Source organism: Arachis hypogaea, chromosome 18, assembly GCF_003086295.3.
Source record: "Arachis hypogaea cultivar Tifrunner chromosome 18, arahy.Tifrunner.gnm2.J5K5, whole genome shotgun sequence".
Lineage (NCBI taxonomy): Eukaryota > Viridiplantae > Streptophyta > Magnoliopsida > Fabales > Fabaceae > Arachis > Arachis hypogaea.
Window position 1 is genome coordinate 25,593,745 of NC_092053.1, and position 19,958 is coordinate 25,613,702.

A 19,958-nucleotide genomic window follows, 5' to 3' on the forward strand; every position below is an offset into this window, starting at 1 on the left:
TAGTAATTATAATTTGATTTGCCCCTTACGGGAAAGGACGAAGTTTGCATTACTACGCTATATATTTAATTCGTACCATTATCAAAACAAAGAAAAAAAAATCAATTACAACTAATCATCATATTTTGCTCATCCAAGTATGATCATTTTATCCCTTCACCACCGTTATCATCATTTTTTTGGACACTCTTCAAAAACATGTTTTTACTTTATATGTCATCACTCTTCACAAAACATTCAAAATTTTTCGTTAGCAATTAATTGTCATGGACTTCCAAAATCCAACCAATAGATAAAAAAATCCCAACATTTTCTTCAGTCCATCATCCAATAAAGCTTAATTACACTATACATTTAGTCAATTTTGTTAAGTTGTTAACACTCTTTGGAATGCAACACGAGGCCTACTCCCCACCTACTATTATCAGCCTTTTTATCAGCTCACCTGCTTTACGAATACAGGACTCCCGTGCACGCGTCGTAACTGCGTCTTATCCACGTCAGATCCATACCTCTAAATGTCTGACTCTATCTATACCAAAATTCTAAAATCGGTTCGAACTGGCCGATCAAACCGTAAATTGATAACGGTTCGAACAGATACCAAAAATAAAAAATTTAAGAAATTGTCATTGGACTGTCAAACCGGCTAGAAACCAATCGGTCGAACCGAACCAAGATCCGGCCAATTTTTTGAATTTCTCCAAAGCGCCGCCGTTTGGATTGAAGAACTCACTAACTATTACCCAATGTCCCAACCTTAGCTCTCCAAAACGGCAAACAAGCGCAGCACTCCCATCAGGCCATCACCCTTCCTCTCATCGTCATCGAGCTCCTCCTTCACTTCCGTCCAACCATCGGCAAGCTACCGCGCCGCCGTCGCAACTTAGACCTTCGAAGTCACAGTCACAACGTCGTTCCCCTCCATCGTGCAGCCACACTTGAGCTTCGAAACCACTATTGCGGGTCTCACCTCCTTCCTCCGTCGCGTAGCCACTTTCCCATCGGCGCCAGCTCTGTTCCACCGCGCCAGCCCTTCGGTCGTGCCCTGTCCCTTTCTTGCTGCTGATCTGCTCTACTCTGTTCTAGCAACTAGTTCTATGTATTATTATATTTTTTTTAACTATAATTATTGAATAATTGTTGTTACTTGTTAGTTAATCTATGAACGTTGCAGGGTTAGTGGCACTGCTTACATGGTTTCTTTTTTCTTTTGTGCTCTGTTCTGACTTCTGAATGTCTGATTTGAGCAAGGTTCTAAAAACCGGGCTAGACCGAACTGGCCGGTTCGAACGAATTAACCGAAAATCGATCATCTAACTGATCCGGTTGATGCTAAAAACCGATTTGCAAAAAATTGACAAAAAATCGACTGAACCGATGGTTAACCGGCGAACCGTATGAACTGACCGGGTTTTTTGGCATCCCGGTTCGCTGCTATATATATTAAAACAAAAAAAAAAAAAAACAAAAAACAAAAAAAGAAACGAAACCAGAGAGGCAGAGAGCACCTCTTCTCAGTTCTCTCTCACAAACGCACTCACGAAACCCTATCAGAGCTGCAGCCACCTTCAAGTTCCAGAACGCGTGCCAGCCTCCGCCACTCTCGCTGCCGACAGTGACAGCCCTATCGAAGGTCTGCTCGGCCCTCTCAAATGTCAAGCCAGTCGTAGTCGCAGCCCTGAGTTGCTGATTTTTTTTGTTTTTGTTAAGTTTGGTTCGCTTATGGCTCTCACCGGCGCGCCTCAACTCAGTCGTGGACTGCTCTCATCGCCGTCGCTCACTCACGTTCGCTTCTTGTCGGCGTTTTTCTGCTTTGTCTCTGTTCTCTCTCTCTTTCTCGTAGCTTAGTCACTGTCACCGTTGGTGAGCCTCCATCCCTCCACTGCTTTTTCAGTTTCATTTTTGCGAGTTAATTACTAATTTTCTGGATTTAATTATGTTGATTGTTGATTGTTTTTTTCTGGGTTAATTAGTTGTTTTCTGAGTTAATTTTCTTCGTTGTTCATTGTTGTTAACAGGGATGGATTGATGTTGTTTTGTTCTGTTAATTATTATTAGTTATTGGTAATTTTCTGAGTTATTTTTGTGCTATTTTTTAAAATTCTGAGTTAATTTACTAGTTGTTGGCTTGTTTCCGAGTAAAATTAGTTAAACTTAAAAACTTGGTTTGTTATATTGATTCTGATTTCTGAGTTTTGTTAAGTTTGCTGGTAATACTTTGCTGAGTTGTTGATAATACTTTGCTGGGAATGAATGTGTCAATATACAATTGAGATACTTTGTGCTCTTCAACTGGATCTAGCTCTGATTTGATACTGGAAGAAGAGTTTTCAGTTGAAATCCCGGACGAGAAAACTGATAAGCTTGCTCGCTGTGCCAATGTTGCGAAATACATAGCCTCAGGCTCAGCTAAAGTGGACTAGAAAATTGTTGAAAAGCCCTGAAACTTCACTCCATTATTCTTTTGGGGATGTAGAATTCTAAGTTATATGAACTGTGTTAAGTTTGCTTAGTAGCATATATGACTTAATGTTAGTTTCCTTAACAGTGTGCTTTATATGGGAATGTCTTAATTGGGTTGAAGAATACCAAATAATTGATCTTAGCTAATATTGAACACTTGTGTTAGTTTACTTGGTGATGATTATGATCTTTGCTTTTTTTGTTTTTTTGGTTTTTGGATGCTGAGAAGTTTTTGGATTTTAAGTTTTTGTTGAATACTTGATTAGTATTGAGAATATAAATGTAATAGAACAAGATTTAGTTTAAGAAAGAGTGAAAGAAGAGCAGGTAAACTCTTGATTATTAGTTAGTTATTCTGTTTCAGGTCAATAGCTTTCATATATATAGTGTGCATACTCTGTATTTGGAAGTGTGATTCAATTTTTAGTTCAAAATAATATGATCAATGTGTATTGATTCTCAATAATTATGTTCTCAATTTCAAGTCTTTGAATTCATTCCTTTGTTTTTTATATCACAAAAATTCTTCTCTTTTACTATGAATTCTTAATGATAAAATATGAACACATAATGTGAAATGGTAAATTTTAAAATTTTATTAGTTTAGAAAATATTAAATTTGAATATTTAAAATTGTATATTAAATTTTTAATGATTTTATTGTATTTAATTAAACCGGTTTGACTCCGGTTAGACCATTGAACCATTAAACCAGTTACTTGACCGGTTCAATGGCCGGTTCGGTTCTCGCAACCTTGGATTTGAGTGATTTCTGAATGTGAAATCATTGATTTTATGTTGTTATGCTGCTGCTGTTTTTTAATTTTTGTTGCTGATTGTTCTTGATTTCTGAATGTGAAATCATTGATTTTGTGTTGTTATGCTGTTGCTGCTATTTTTTAGGGTGATTATTTGTTGCTGTTTTTTAATTTTTGCTGCTGATTGTTCTTGATTTCTGGCTCTGTTATGCACTTATGCTGTTGGTGTTTTTGATTGGGATTATGAGAGCTGCTGTTTGTGGTTCTGTGTGGTGCTGCTGCTTTGTGTTTTTGTAAAATTTGTAGATGATTATTTGATTATTCAGCTCAGGGTTGTGTGTTTTGTCAATTAGTCTGACTTTAATATTAATTAAGTGCTTTATAGTTGTATTTCCTTTTTAAAATTTCTTTTCCAATTTTGTATTATAGTGGAAATTGGGATGGATTCTACATTCTAGTACTTCACTCGTTAATTGTTTCTGTAAAAAATAATTCATACTATCAAATTTACTTAGTAAACTGTGCAATGAACACATTTTTAAGGTAAGAAAAATAAATTGAAGGGTGGGGGCGTGGGGCTAACGAGGCATAAAGGTCCTTTAATTCAATTTTGAAAAGGATTTTACTCTTTTTTGTCTGCTTCAAGTGTGTGGAGGGCTGGCGGGAAGAAATGGTCCTGGGAATTGGATGGACAACAACTCTTTTTTATAGGGATGGGGAAGAGAAGGTGCTTCTTTTGTCTCTTGGTATTGGTGTGAATTGTCTTCTATGCTTGCAAGCATGTGTATCAGTGTATTTGTTGTGGGGAGCATCGTGTCTGACACAAAAATAAGTGCAGAACATGGTTCCCAAGAGAAGCTTCACATTGTGTTAACTGTTTTGTGGTTTGTGTTTTGTGCTTTAGGCTTTAGCTGATGGGAGAGTAATACTAATATGCTGCTGTTGTGTTGTGCAATTTTGTGACTTAATTATGCTCAGATAGTTAGATTAGATTGTGATTGTTTTGATAATTTATTGACTTAGTTATGCTCAGATACTAATATTTTAGGATGTTTATTTATAATTTATTTATTATTTTATTCTAAAATGGTTTTTCTGATTAAACCACAATTGGATCGATTGAATCAATGAATCAGTGACTAGAATGGTTCAACGACCGGTCTGATTCTCAGAACCTTGATCCATACCATAGAACTTCCCAAACAAAAATACCCCGTACAACTACTACACATTTCAAACTCAAACCCCATTCTCTGAGAATGTATTCAGTATTTCTATTCTCGGTGGTCGCTCTCTTCTTTCTCCATCATCACTCCCATCTCTTCACTGCGCCCGCTGCTATGTAATGTCTCTCCACCGAGGCTGCGACCTTTGAGCTCGTCGCCGATCTACTCTTCTCTCCCTCTTTCCGCACACTGCCTGAAAGCTCTGCTTCCGGCATCGTGACCAACACGGCCTCCTTCAGAAACCTAGGTATGCGTTCTCGTTCTTCATGTTCTATTAGTTGTTCTCTCTCTCTCTCTCTCTCTGGAACCTAAATTTGTTTCTCTTGTTTTATTTTATCCAAATACTCGTTATTCTTTTTCTCTTTAAATTTATTTATTTTTAAACCATGATATATTTTGTGTCATTTTATGGAATTATAGAACTTTGGCATTAGAATTTCCCTAATGGAATGGGCATTGATGGTGTTTTTCCCTAATGGTATTTTGTTGTGACTGCTAATTTTTATTGATGCTCAATTCCTATAAACCACTACTTGCTCTAAATATTCGTAATACAAATAGGAACATTGTATTAAATATCCCAACTAACTACTTTCTTCATTCTTAAGGTAGCAAAACAATCTCAGGCAATAAGGATAATCATGGAGTAGAATTGAATTTCATAAAGTATCATGTTGTATGCAATGAGGTATGCAGTCCCCAAACTCATTCGCTTTCTTCTGCCATCATCTACTTTTTTGCCATATGTCCAACATACAAGGCTATGTCTTCATTCACAGCGGCTACCATCACGAAATGCCTACAAATTTGATAGTGTTCATGATGTTGTAGCTTTATTTAATTGCATGGTTGATATGCATCCGCAGCCATCGATTGTGGAATTGACCAAAATCTTGGGAACGATTGTAAAGATGAAACATTATACCACAGCTATTTATCTTTATACCCAGATGGAGTCAAAGGGCATCCTACCATTTACTGTTACTTTGAACATCTTGATCAATTGTTATTGCCATGTAGGCCAAACAGGTTTTGCTTTCTCGGTAATGAGCAAGTTTATTAAGTGGGGTTTTCGGCCAAGTGCTGTAACTTGGACTACACTAATGAAGGGGTTGTCTCTTAATGGTAAAATGTCGGATGCACTATATATTCATGGTAAAATTATTCCCAAAGGATTTCGGTTTGATGAAGTTATGTACGGAACCTTAATCAATGGTCTGTTTAAGACGGGAGAAACAAGATTTGCTAATCAAATGCTTCGACAAATGGAGAGTCACTTTGTTAGGCTAAATCTTGTAATGTACAATATTGTTGTTGATGGTTTGTGCAAACATGGACGGTTGAATGATGCACTGGATTTGTATTCTAAAATGCCTGATCAAGGAATTTCCCCCGATATTGTCACTTACAGTTCATTAATCTATGGTTTCTGTCGTGTGGGCAAATGGAAAGAAGCTGGATTATTGCTGAATGAGATTGTTGTTAAAAACATTAGCCTAGATGTGTATACCTTTAACATAATAATTGATGCATTATGCAAAGAAGGGATGCTATTGCAAGCCCAAGTTATGTGCGACGTGATGATTGAAAGAGGTCAACAACCAGACATTATTACTTACACAATTTTGATGGATGGATATTGTAGGAACAATGAAGTTGATAAGGCAAGAAACTTATTTGATATGGTAATTGAAAGGGGTTTTGTGCCTGATGTTTGGAGTTATAACATCTTGATTAAAGGTTATGTCAAGATCAAAAGAGTGGATGAAGCCTTGAGTTTGATGAAAAGTAAGAATATAGTTCCAAACATTATAACTAACAATTCTCTAGTTGATGGCTTGTGCAAAGCCGGTAGAATCTCGCATGCATGGGAGATTGTTACAAAAATGCATTATTGTGGTCAACCATCCCCTGATGTAAACACTTACAATATATTTTTAGATTACTTATGCAAAAACCAGCATCTTGATGAGGCAATTAAATTATTTAAAAGACTCATGTATGAAAGAAGTTTTGTTCCAAATGTTTGGAGTTACAATATCTTGATCCGTGGTTATTGCCAAAGTAAAAGATTAGATGAAGCCAAGATTCTTTTCCAAGATATGCGTCTCAAGAATTTGGATCCAAATATTGTAACTTACAATATATTGTTACAGGCTTTATGCGACACGCAGCAACTTGGCAAGGCAATTACACTATTAAACCAAATTGTTGACGATGATATCTGTCCGAATTTATGCACATACAAAATACTTATACATGGTTTATAGAATTGTGGACAGAAGATTTTTCAAGCCTTTTTTCATTAGAGGAAATCATGCAGATGTCAAGAACATATTCAATCAGCTTTGTCAAGGTGGATTATCAGAATAGGGAAGCTCTTGATTTACAATTGGAAGATAATCACAATCTCTCTAATGCTGTAGCTTCTAGAGAAAAGAAAAAGGACGATGCACAAACTTTTCTGGAAATGATCATTAGATGGATGGCAAGCAATAAGGTCAGTTGTTTTAGTTTCCAAGTTGATTTCTGAAATTACCTACATGGTTGGAAAGCTTTTTCTTTGGGTTGTAGATATTGGACTAGCTGTCTGACCGTTGTTGAAGTTGATCTGATCAAATCATATGTTTATTCTGTTCATTTTGTTTATCCTTCTGGTTGTTGATAACTTTTTGAGTCCAGACCTGACTCTGTTGCTGTTTATCCTTTCGGACGGTAGTAGCAACAAAGTCATGCAAAAGCCATTGGAAAAGGAAAGTGAAAAAAACTTACCGAGATGCCCGTTAATTTTTGTGATGGTTTCCCTTTTTTTGCTAGCTTTAATTAACTTTGTGTTCGGTTATTTTTATCCGAAATTAATTTTGTTAATATAAATTGTTCAGTTAGTTTAATTTAATATATTTTTTTCACTTATACTCCTTTTATAGTAAACTTAATTAAGCAACCAGTGCACTAAGTATTTATTAATAAGATTCAAGATTAGAAACTTAAAATTTTTAAATACTTTTGTAGTTACTGATTTTTTACTCTCTGTATTTTTGTCAAAAATAAGTTTGTATCACTCATATTTATCACTAAGTATTTATTAACATTTGATGGATTATTTGTATCACTCATATTTATTAATAATTTAAAAAATATACCAAGAAGCGAAAATAAGAAATAAAAGAAAATAGAAGTATCCAATAACTAACTTGTAAGTAACACTAATTTGTATCACTCAAAGTTCAAAAACTAGATGGCAAGCAATGTGAAGAAATTGGGGGCGAAATTGGCAAAGCAACTCTTACTTGAATGGACAAAGCCTTTCATTTTTAGTTACCACAGGGTGGTATCTTACAATATTGGACCATCTTCCTTAATTCATAAAGCTTTTTTTAGCAATATGATGAGAGTGAAATACCATCTATAAAGTAATAATTGGGCCAAAGTGAAGAAGGTTAAGTACCCTTCTTACTTCTTAGTATATTTTATCTGTATTTTCAAGGTTTTATAATTTTGCATATGATACTTATGCTAATTAGCAGATGAAATCTACAAAAAGTAGATAAAATCTAAAGAGGCAAAAAAAAAAAATGCCATATTGCAATTTGAGGATGTCAATTGAAGATCCTTTTGCAAATTGGATTCTTACAATTATTATTGGGAAATATCAAATATATAAATACTATTATTGTTAGTATGTTCTTTTTGTGCTTTGATTAGATTTTATTATTAGTTATTTAATGCAAAATGTAAGTATTGCCAAAGTTATATAATCACCATAACTATCATAAATTTATAATAATAACCATCATAATTCCACCATATAATATATAATAGGGTAAAATATATTTTTTGTTTTTAAAATTGGTTATAAATTTTAAAAAAATATTTTTAAATTTTATTTTGCTTCAATTTTGTTCTTGAGATTTTTGATTTACATCAAATATATTTTTGACAACTAAATTTTTAAAAATTTAAAGTCAATCCAATAATAATGTATAATAACTATATCTCATTTATTTATGTTAAAAAGATTATTCTTGTGAAATTGTTGTTGACTTTGTTCTAAATTTTTTTAAAAATTAGCCGTTAAGAAATATATTTGATGTAAATCGAAAATTTTTGCGATAATTAAAACAAAATAAAATTTAAAAATATTTTTTAAATTTTTAATAAATTTTAACGATAAAAAATATATTTTACTCTATATAATATATACATGTATTATACCATAAGTATTTATATTTTTGCAAGTAGGAAAAAGGTAGAGGTATTTTATTTGGTTGGGAAATACAATGTTAAATACATGGTCACCATACCTAGCAAAATGAAAATGGTGATCCACGTGGCGTTGATTATTGTTGCTGGCCTTACACTTGTGAGAAAAAGCCTTTCAGTTATTGGATTTATTTATTGTTATTATGTTTGGTTGACTAATAATAGCGTTTTGTTGTTGACTTGTGTACCATCCCCATTCAAATATTGCCAAATGTAGCAAGTCCTTTTTAGCCCACGATAAAGACCAAACTTTTTATAAAGTTTGAGCAACTTAATATTTTATCGCAGTGGAGATTAAATTTATGATTTTCATAATATGATACGAATTATTGAGATTTCGTTACTGTATTTTAATATAAAATATAGATAGATTTATATGTCAGCTTTATACCTCAACTCTTTTTTTTTACATTTCAAAAATCATTACTCCAAAACAGAAAAGTTACAAAGTCATACAGGAACTTCAGACACTAATGACATGAAAAATTAACACAAACAGATCCCAAAAACAAATAAAACACCACCCAAAAGAATTCTAATCTTATACCATCAAACACCAAGTCTATACTAATAATTTTTAGTAAATATTTATTAAATGGTTTAATTACTATGTTGGTCCCTATAGTTTTACCAAATTTTTAGTTAGGTCCCTATATTTTTTTTCTTTTCAATTAGGTCTCTACACTGCTTTTAATTTTGTAATTACATCCTTTTCATGTTAAAAATCTTAAAATTAACATAATATTTTTACCAAAATACATGCGGTCAAAGATTTAATTAAGTTTTTAATTATAAATACCTTCAATTTGCGAAGAAATATTCAGTTAACTCTAATATTTTTTACACTAGAAAGGACTTAATTACAAAATTAAAGCAGTGTAGGGACCCAATTGAAAGAAAAAAAAATATAAGGACCTAATTAAAAATTTGATAAAACTATAGGACCAACAGAGTAATTAAACCTTATTAAATCCACCTAATGAACTTCGTAATTAGAGAAAGGGTGCCTATATGTGTTTGTAGAGTTTAATCATATTAAATGTACATTGAAAATCAATCATCTCATTGTATATAAAAATATATATTTAGTATTTTATAAAAAAAACATAATACAATTATAAATAAATTTAATTATTTATTATAAATTTGATTATTCTATTTTGACAAATTTAGCTATTCTAATGCAATTATTTAGTAAATAATGTGTGAATTTTTCGCTTTGCTTTAAAAATTTCCAAACTTAAGTAAATGTGCTTCATGTACATTACCAAATCCACCACTATGATATATAATAAATATTGAGAATGTATTAATATCATACTCATCCAATAAACTTGTGTTCATTGAAAATGATAGCAGACACTGAGAGTTAATAATTCATCAAAAAGAGCCGTTGATGATCTCACATCAACGCAGATATAATAAGGACATAAGGTGAAATATAAACTTGTTTTTGAAGTAAGAAATCTCGTGGTTTAGGACAAAACACGTGACTCTATCATCAATACATGATTAAAGAACATATATAGACGTGTGGCGTTTTCTCATTCTCTTTAGTCTTTAGTAGACTAATCACTTTTGACATGACACCTAATTAAAAGAAACTAACTAAATTCAGAGAAAATTAGTACATGTCGTAAATTATATTGTTCATCTATTGATAATATATAATACACAAAGTCGTAACAACACAATAAACTTCTAATTTGATCAAATTTATATTTATGTTGATCATATAATAAACTTTCGAACAATAAATTTGAGGATAAATTATACTGATTTTGAGATAGATGTTATGACAAAGATACTCTCTTTAACTTGCCATGCGTATGGACAAACTTAATATTTTATTTACCCTAGATGTAAATCTTAGGGCATTATGGTAATCTGTCCTAGACTATTTCATTATGGAGGAGTATATATATATGGACTATCATAAATGTTTATTAATAAAAAAATACTAGCAAAAAATTATCAAAATTTACTACTTTTAATTTTATTTAGTACATTTTAAAATAAATAAATATTAAATAATGTAAATTTAGACCTTTTTTTTAACATTACCGATATACTATATTGTCAATATCAATGGATTTTACACAATCAAATTGCCCAGAGAAACACATGCATTGCCCCCAAATCCGCTAACACGGGAAAAGGGAGAAAACAAAGCAAGAATTCAACTAAAAAATATAAATGCTACCGTGAAAGGGGTTGTAATATGTGACTTGTGACAGTGAAAATTCATGTTTGAAAACATCATCATTAATTAGAGTGCAGAGTATATATATTACACTGTGTGGTAACTTTATTAATTAGATGTCAGGGGTAGGAAAAAAGGCTAATTTTTTTAGTTATGAAAGTTTAAAATATATTATGTTCAATTATAAAAAAATTGGTATTTTTTATAGATATGGAGATTAACTTTTTTTTTAATTAAAATTTGTAAATTGGAAGTTCAGTTTTGTTTTAGAAACAAAATTTAGAGTCTGATTTAGGGTAATAGAAAAATCTGAGACTCAGATTTTTCATTTGTGTGGGCTAAAGAAATTTTTTAAGGAATAATCAAATTAGTAGGTCAGTTTTATAAAAAAAAATTATAAACTATAAATCTGACCTTTAAATTTGTATTTTTTAAAAAAAAAATTAAAACCACCTCAAATTTGTAATATCAACAAAAAAAAATATAAAACACCATAAATTTGACTTTTAAATTTATAGTATCCATATAAATAAAAAACACATTTACTTTTTACCTTATTAAAAAATATTAGTATCACTCTCATTTAAAAATACAAAACGTAGGAAAAAGTTATTTAAAATAAAAAAAAAGTTAATAAAATAAATAAATAATTTTTAAATTTATAATTTTTATTACGTGTGAATTTGCATTGGTTTTACTATTTTAAGTCAAGAATAATTAAATGTTTTTTTTTTTATTTTATAATTTTCTCATGTAAACAAGATACCCTACACGGAGAAAAATAGTTGTGACGTTACGTTGAGAATGGTTGGTAGCATAAAGTTACCAAGTGAGTGGAGACAGAAAAAATGAGGATTCTTTTTAAATGAATAAAATAAATATTTTAATTATATATATATATATATATATAAAAGAGGATATTTTTGTATTTTTATAATGTGCCTTATTTCGTTTATAATATAAACGAGATACGTATAATTCTATCTTATTTATATTATAAATGAGATAAGGTTTATACACGTTTATACATTAAAAATGGTGGATTATACATATCTTGTTTATACTGTAAATAAGATAAGTGATAACTTATGATGTTTATACAGTAAACGAGATATAATAAGACAAAAATTAAACATCTATAAAAAGATCTGCAAACTGATGATATTCTTCATAAAACTATCAATTCTTCCTTTTCTCCCCTTTTTCTTCCTAAAACTTAGAAAAAATATCCAATGACAGTGATTTTTTGTTGTGTTAATATATCCCAACAGTCAGATGAAAAACAATGATAGCAGAATTATATTTGAGTGTGAGAGTCCAGCGCTGCGAAGTTAAAGAGCAACGAGATTGGTTGAGTTGGGTATAAGATGCTAGCACCGATGGAGAATGAGGTGTTTCAGTTTCGTCTTTTTTGGCTCGATGGCGATGAGCATGTGCGCCTTATGTTTTATGTGCACGGGAGAATTATGGTTGAACAAGTGATAGAGTTTTCAGCGGAGGTTCTTGACGTTGATGGCGGTGATAATGGTACCTCGAATTTTGTACCAGTCATAGATTCAGAATCAGAGAGGCAGTGCTACAAGGCGTGAAGAATTACAACATTTGGTGAAATGCCGAGTATTGAGTAGTTGAGCCGGATCGCCTAAAGTACTACGTACGATGCTGGCAATTCACTGATGGTTGTCTTTGGAGTCTTCATGTCGTCCTCCGACAAAATTTGGAATATTGATGAGTGTTATAGTATTTTACTTTAATTTGTTGTTAAAATTGTTGTTGTTATTTTGGTTAGATTTTGATTCGATTATACTTAAAATCGTTAGGGAGGTGCGTAACGTGTCTAACCCCCGCTATGTCGTAGGATCATCGACAGTTGGATAGCAACCTCATGTATAGACTCATCTTGCCCTTCATACAGTCCAGTCTATCAGTTTTCAAGCATTGCAAAGTTGTTATCCAGGCACGGTATGTGATTTTAGTACAGTGCCATACTATGATGGACACTTGATAGTTCTGAACTGCAGTTAGTTTGACAAGATTTTCTAGTCGTATCCTTTATGCATTAAAAACAGTACTTAAAAAACAGCATAAAAAATAATATTTAAAAATCCTTCCCGAATTCAAAACAAAAAAATTAAGTAATAAAACCTTTACAATTAACTAATCAAATCAAACTAATTAGTTATTTAGCTTTCATTATGAGTAATTTTTTTTTTAAATTGAACAACTATATCTATCAGTATCGTTTATAAATATTTATAAATGTCTTAATTCTTATTTGCCAAATAACCTACTCTGTGTTACCTAAACATCATTCAGTCTATTCATGTGTTAAAATACTAACCCTATAAAAGTTCACTAGTTAAGTAAATCGCAAACAATTATTAATTTTAACAATAAAAGATAACACCAATCTCAAAGTTGATGGCTTCTGTAATGTGTCAGCTAGTGTTTAGGCGATTGTAGGATTACGTGCCATAACGTCCCGAAAACTCAGAAATATCAATACAATAGTCCGAGAAAGAGAGAAATGAGAGAAATGTGGGTAATGAATGGGATCAGGAGCGCTGTCAACGAGTTCTATTTATAAACGCCAATGTGTCTTATCTCGTTTACAGTGTAAACGAGATAACTATAGTCATATTTTGTTTACACTGTAAATGAGATAAGGCACATGTCATAACATGTTTATAAACGTGATATATTAAAACGTGTGTATATCATATCTCGTTTATAGTGTAAACGAGATATGACTATATATATTTTATTTATACTGTAAACGAAATAAGGTACATTATGAAAATACATAAATACTCTAAAAAATATGTATATGCGTAATTAAAATATTTATTTTATTTACTTAAAAAAAATCTAAAAAAATGACAGGACTATATATTCTTTTTTTAGATGATTTGATATTTAACAAGATGTGTTTATAATATTTTTTTTCAAAAAAACAAAGAAAAAAAGATGCTATATTATTTACTCAACCTGTAAAAACTGAAGTATCTATATTTTCATCATATTTAGGACAAATTGATCAAGTACTTACCACAAAAATGACATGTTGGAGGATCTGAAGGGATTTGTAGTAACTTAGTTATGTTATATCAGAGAAAAAGAAGATTCTCATGTTTTGGAGAATAAAGAGATGGTATTCAACTCTTAGAAGTATGCTTATTAGTCACATCTCTATAACTATTTTTATTATTTTGAGAAATTGTGACAATAAGAAAAGAACCTACACATTTATCTCATAAAAATTTTGATATGTTATATCATATTTTTTTAAAGAAAATGTGTAAACTAGTAATTAGATACATAATTATTGAAAATTATTATTTATATACTAAATATTTTTTATACTTATATAAAAATACCATTATTATTAATTAATTATGTATTTAATTTTTAATTAATAAAATAAAGAATATATATATTTATTTATTAAAAAAATATTGATGTTAAAATAATATTTATTATAAAAAGTGTACCCGGAGTGGAGTTGTTAATTATTCAATATCTAACATGCTCAATATATAAGAGGAGATGCATAAAGCATTCCTTAAAATCATGCATTTAATATCGTTCATACTTTATAGCTTCATAAATTGTAGACTTTGGATTATTTCAATATATACTTTTGAGCACTAGAGGGAGAACAATTCAAAGAAACAAAAAGAGCAATGAATCGTGTAAGGCTACAAGATAAGGAAGGGTCCACTATGACTTTATTTCTCTATCAAATAGCACCGACATTTCAAGGACTCTTCTCTCTTTAAAAAGTAGCAATGGAAGTCGATAGAAGTTGCAGTATTTCTGTAAGAAATAGATATTGTAATTTTTATTTTGATAATATTATTTTTTTTATTAAATTTATATAATATTTAATACAATAAAAAAATAAATTATTATTTATATTTATTAATTTTATAAATATTGACCAAAGTATTCATTAAATAAAAAAATTAACGTTGCATTCATAAAAGATGTATTTTGTGTATAAAAATATTTAAATATTAATTTTTTATTATTTTTTAATAAAATTTTTAAATTAATCCTCTATTTTATTTTCTAAATTCCAAACTTTTACGATCCTACTACCGCTATCGCCAGCATCTTCCCTTATTACCACTATTTTTCCTTCTCCTCTCTACTGCCACCACACATCATCACCACCACCAGCACCACTATGTGGGTGCACGAAAAAGTATTTGGCTCACGCGCTTTTCTTCTACCGGCACCATACACTACAGTGCTTCTTAGACTTGACTGTAGTGTTATCATCTACTTCACCCGCCTCCGCGTAGTTTGCTGCACCTTTGATAACTACCGTGCTGTCAAACTGCGGCCTCGGTGTCCATGTCTCTTTCGTTCGATTCGTCATCATGGACATCCAAAATCCAGCTCAAGGAAATTGAAACTGGTAGCAACAATAACCTCAACTCTTTTCTTGCCTCTTATTCTCTTCACAAGGAAATTGATATAGTTAAGAAGTACAACACTAAAGCTATTTACTATGATCGCATTGCCGCAATTGGCAAAGGGGAGCCGTGGCGCAATCCGCCTGTTCGGAGGGAGAATCTTGCTAGGGGATTCGCTATCGAAAAGGAAAAACCTTCAATGAACAGCGGTGGAGGAGGAAACAAGTGGAATAACGACGATTGGGAAGGATTGGAGAATCGATGAAGGTTTTGGTGGGAATTTGCGACAGAATCAGTCTGCTGGCATGTGAGAAGTGTTGCCTATGGTGGTGGCAGTAGCCACAAGATCTTTGTAGAGAAGAACAAGTTCAGAAGCTGTTCATATTGCAACGCCTATGCGCAAAGGCCTAAGATGAAGCAGCTGAGGCCCAATACAGATGACATACCTATCTGCCTCATACAACACTGCATCCGGGTTCTAATCCCAGTTGAGGCTGGTTTTTAGTTTAAGAACCCATGATATCCATGGTAGTATGTGTGAGTGTGTTATGTGTGTGTGAAACACAGGTGTAATGCCTAGAATTGAGAACTGTCCAATTCACTTGACCAAAAAATAAAAAAAAGAAGATGCGAATCCTATGGAGAGGGAGAGAGGAGGCAGTGGTAATAAGGAAGGTGCTGGTAATAGTGAGGGTGGTGAAAGTTTGGAATTTGGGAAAAAAGATAGAGAGAAATAATTTAAAAATTTTATTAAAAAGTCAACCAAAAATTAAGATTTGAATATTTTTGACATATGAAACACATTTTTTATACATACGACGTTAATTTCTTTATTTGATGGGTATTTTTGTAAGAATTCACAAAATTCATAAATATAAATGATAGTTTATTCATACTTTGGATAAAAAACAACAAAGAAAAAAAAAGACACTCTACTACACATATTAAAGTTGTATAGAGAGAAAGTATAAATTCTTTTTATAGTTATTTTAAATTATTTTATTGTTATTTAAAATGTGGGTTTTAATTTTTTCAATCTTTCTTTCATCCCATAAAAAAAAGATTTATAAACTTACATCTTTACCATATAATTCACAAAAAAAAAAAACATCCTTTTAACATAATCCATCAATAGCTATAGTGTGGTCTCTATCTCTCGAACTTCTTCATAGGGCTCGTTTGGGAGAGTTTCTAAAAAAGATCTTTTTTCGAGTTATCTTTTTCTAAAAGATTTTATGAAAAAGTAAAAGTAATTTTATGTGTGGATATGTCGTGCAAAAAAAAAATATTTTTATTTATCAATTATGTTTGAGTATAACAATATAAAAATATTTTTTATTTATTTATTATATATGTAAAAAATATTTTTTTTAAAAAAAAGATGTAAATTGTAATTTTTTAAAAAAGATATTTTTTATTTTTTAGTATTTTTATTTTTACTATTAAAAATTTGTCAAACATACTAAAAAAAAAAAAATCTTTTCTACTAAAAAAAATATTTTTTTTATTAAAATAATAACACCCAAACAAACATATATAATCATTGTCTCTTGTTGTCTTCTCGATTTGAATCCTCCTATTTTTCTTGCCGATGTTACAGACATTAATTTTGGTGCGCTCTCTCTATCTATATATCTGTGAATCATTTTTCTTTGAATTCCAATGGACTCAATCTTGTGTCTCGCTCCATTACTTCAAAGCCGAGTGGAGTCTTCTGACCCACCATTCATTTATTTGTTGAGAAATTCTTATATATATACACAACACCCATAACATAATTAAGAAGTTAGTAATTTGAGACTATAGCATTAGGATTAATACCCATATTGATTTTATTGATGATATATATTTGTGCATTTTCTTAATTAAAAATAATATTATAAAAAACAATATTATTAATAAAAAAATATTATTATTTTTTATTAATATTTAACTAATAATAATTTATATTTATATTTATAAATATTTTATACAAAAAATATATAATTTATATTTATATTTATAAAATTTTATTAATATAAATTAAGATTGATCAAATAATAAATACAAATATTTTAAAAAATTATTTATATTTGTTAAAAAATAATTTAATATTTATATTAATCAAATAATAATAAAAAATATTAAGATTATTGACAAAAATTTCTCAATTATAAATAAGGTCCCAGCTTTTCCCATGCAGTGAAAGCTACATTGATATATCTAGCACTATCTACACATGCCTCCAATTTATCGATCATCTCGTGTTCTGCATGGCTATGGACCCATGGTTATATCCTTTTATATAATAACTAAAATCGGGAGAACATGATTAGATTGAACAACGAAAATGATAATCCATAAGTACTAAATTTATTATTTTTTCTCTATGCTTAGCCAACACTCTAGATCTGAAATACTAAATTTTAAACTCCATATTCTAAATTCTTAAGGAAGGTGTAATTTGATTTTTAAACCGCATTACATGTCATATGCGTATGCATACAGTTTTTTATTAAATTTATACATCAATGATGACTCTGTTGGAATAAATTAATTTTGTTAATTCAGATGATCCATATTAAATCACCAAAAATATATCATAATACGGAAGCGTATCTTTATTCGTAGAAATTAGAAATTGATGGAAAGACTCAATCTTGTGGTTCTTTCGATCATCTTCAACCAAAGTTTTCTCCTAAGAGGCTGAATCGTAACTCTTTTGATGGGGAAAGAGCAACAAAGGCGGCTTTAGTATATTGGAGACCGAAACCCTAAAGACCTATTTATATTTGAGTATAGCACCCATTAAACCCTTAAACCCAAATAAAATAGTATCTAAAGTCCAAAAGATATATCTAAAATCTAAAAGATAATTATCTAAGGAACAAAAGATAATATCTGGTTTTATTCTCATTTAATTCCAAATCAAAAGTAATAATGACTTATTTAATTTAGCATTTATAACAATAAATGAGATCACCATTATATAAGTCATTTAATTTGAAATAGCATAATTTGTGATTACAATTAATATATGTATTGCCCACAAACAAATTAGAAAATTAAAATAATTTCCTAACAATCTCCCACTTGGGCTATACATATATTCTTTCTTGACATAATCACATCTTATAAACTTTATGCGTGCATCTGAATGATATTTCTCTCATTACTTTAACAATCTGGTTCGTCTCATACATTAGATATGGAATTACTGCAACTTTTATCACATTAATGCCGTGACTAAACCACGACAATCACCATCCTAATATACTTAACGACATAGATCAAATTTGGATGAGTAATATGGAAATTACATGCCAAGTGATCTCATGCATGTCTATTTCCAGCTGGTCCAACTTTAAAACTTTATTGAGATCAAACACAATACAAATATTGGAAAATGAACATTTCACATAACATGAAACAAACCATTAACTTAATTCTGCAGAAAAATAGTTCAATTATCTGTCATAGGACATATAGTGTAAAATAAACTCCCACTAAACTAAGGCATCATAAATATTGACACCCATCCGAGCAGTGTGCTCATGAAAGACTTTAGGGATCAATTCCTTGGTTAGTGAGTCTGCTAGCATATACTCAGTTCCTATATGTTCTATGAAAATCTGCTTTTTTTAACCTTTCTCCTTAACAATTAAGAACTTGATGTCTGTATGCTTCGATTTTGTCAAGCTCTTATTGTTGTTGGAGTATAGTACTGTTGATTTATTGTCACAAAATATCTTTAATGACCTTTCAATGTCATCTACTATACGAAGCTCAATGACAAAGTTTCACAACCATATGCCATGAAATCGAAATCAGAGTACCTAATGATCTCCAAAATTTCTGATTTCCGATAAATAAGCATGTAATCCTTTGTTCTCTTTAGATAACACATTAAGCGTTCAACAGCTATCCAATGATTTATACCTGGATTGCTCAAGTATCTACCCAACATTCTCACTAAAAGTGGGTGCAGACTTGAGCATACATTAATTTCCCTAATGCTGATGCATAAGGTTTATTATGTATAGCTGTCCTCTCAAGATCATTTTTAGGGCATTGCTTGAGACTGAACTTGTCTCCTTTAGTTACGGGTGTGTCTATTGGTCTACATCTTTCCATGTCATATCTACTTAAAAAAATCTTTTCGATATAGTTCTTTTGTGATAATCCAAGAATACCTTGAGAGTGATCTCTTAGTATCTCAATTCCTAATACAAAAGGGGCATCACCAAGATCTTTCATTTCGAATTTGTTCGATAGAAATTTCTTAGTTTCATGCAACAAGTCTATATCGCTACTGACAAGTAGAATGTTATCAACATATAAGACCAAAAAAAGTATTTACTCCCACTAAACTTGCGGTATACACACTCATCTATGATATTCATCTCAAAACTGTATGAGGTAATGACTTGATGAAACTTGTGATACCATTGACGGGAAGCTTTGTTTGAGATCATAGATGATTTTTTTTTTCTCTATTGGATCTCCTTAATGACACTTCTTGAGGTTGTTGAGCTTGCTGTATGGATTGGGATTGAGGAGGATTCTCATTATTTTCCTGTGTTGTAGCAGTATCTTGAGCAATAACGATATTCTCATTGTTCTCTTGTACTGTAATTGGATC

At 30.9% G+C, this 19,958-nt stretch overlaps 1 protein-coding gene across 5 annotated transcripts; it reads left to right on the forward strand.

Annotated features, from left to right (window-relative positions):
* Window positions 1–1,469: 1,469 nt before the first annotated feature.
* Window positions 1,470–7,241, forward strand: LOC112770929 (uncharacterized). Of its 5 annotated transcripts, none has more exons than XM_072225355.1 (4): window positions 1,479–1,866; window positions 4,361–4,697; window positions 5,059–5,138; window positions 5,230–7,241. In XM_072225355.1, exon 4 carries the CDS (start codon window positions 5,296–5,298, stop codon window positions 6,718–6,720), a length of 1,425 nt encoding a protein of 474 aa, XP_072081456.1. In that variant the 5' UTR covers window positions 1,479–1,866; window positions 4,361–4,697; window positions 5,059–5,138; window positions 5,230–5,295; the 3' UTR covers window positions 6,721–7,241. The 5 variants fall into 5 exon arrangements, with proteins under 5 accessions (XP_025671204.1, XP_025671203.1, XP_072081456.1 ...); XM_072225354.1 differs by having other exon boundaries at window positions 1,498–1,636; window positions 1,714–1,866; window positions 5,059–7,241; XM_025815419.2 differs by having other exon boundaries at window positions 1,470–1,866; window positions 5,059–7,241.
* Window positions 7,242–19,958: the final 12,717 nt, after the last annotated feature.

What these genes read in the sequence shown, in the direction of transcription:
- LOC112770929 (XM_025815419.2), top strand. Translation starts at nt 5,122, where the DNA reads ATGTTGTATGCAATGAGGTATGCAGTCCCCAAACTCATTCGCTTTCTT.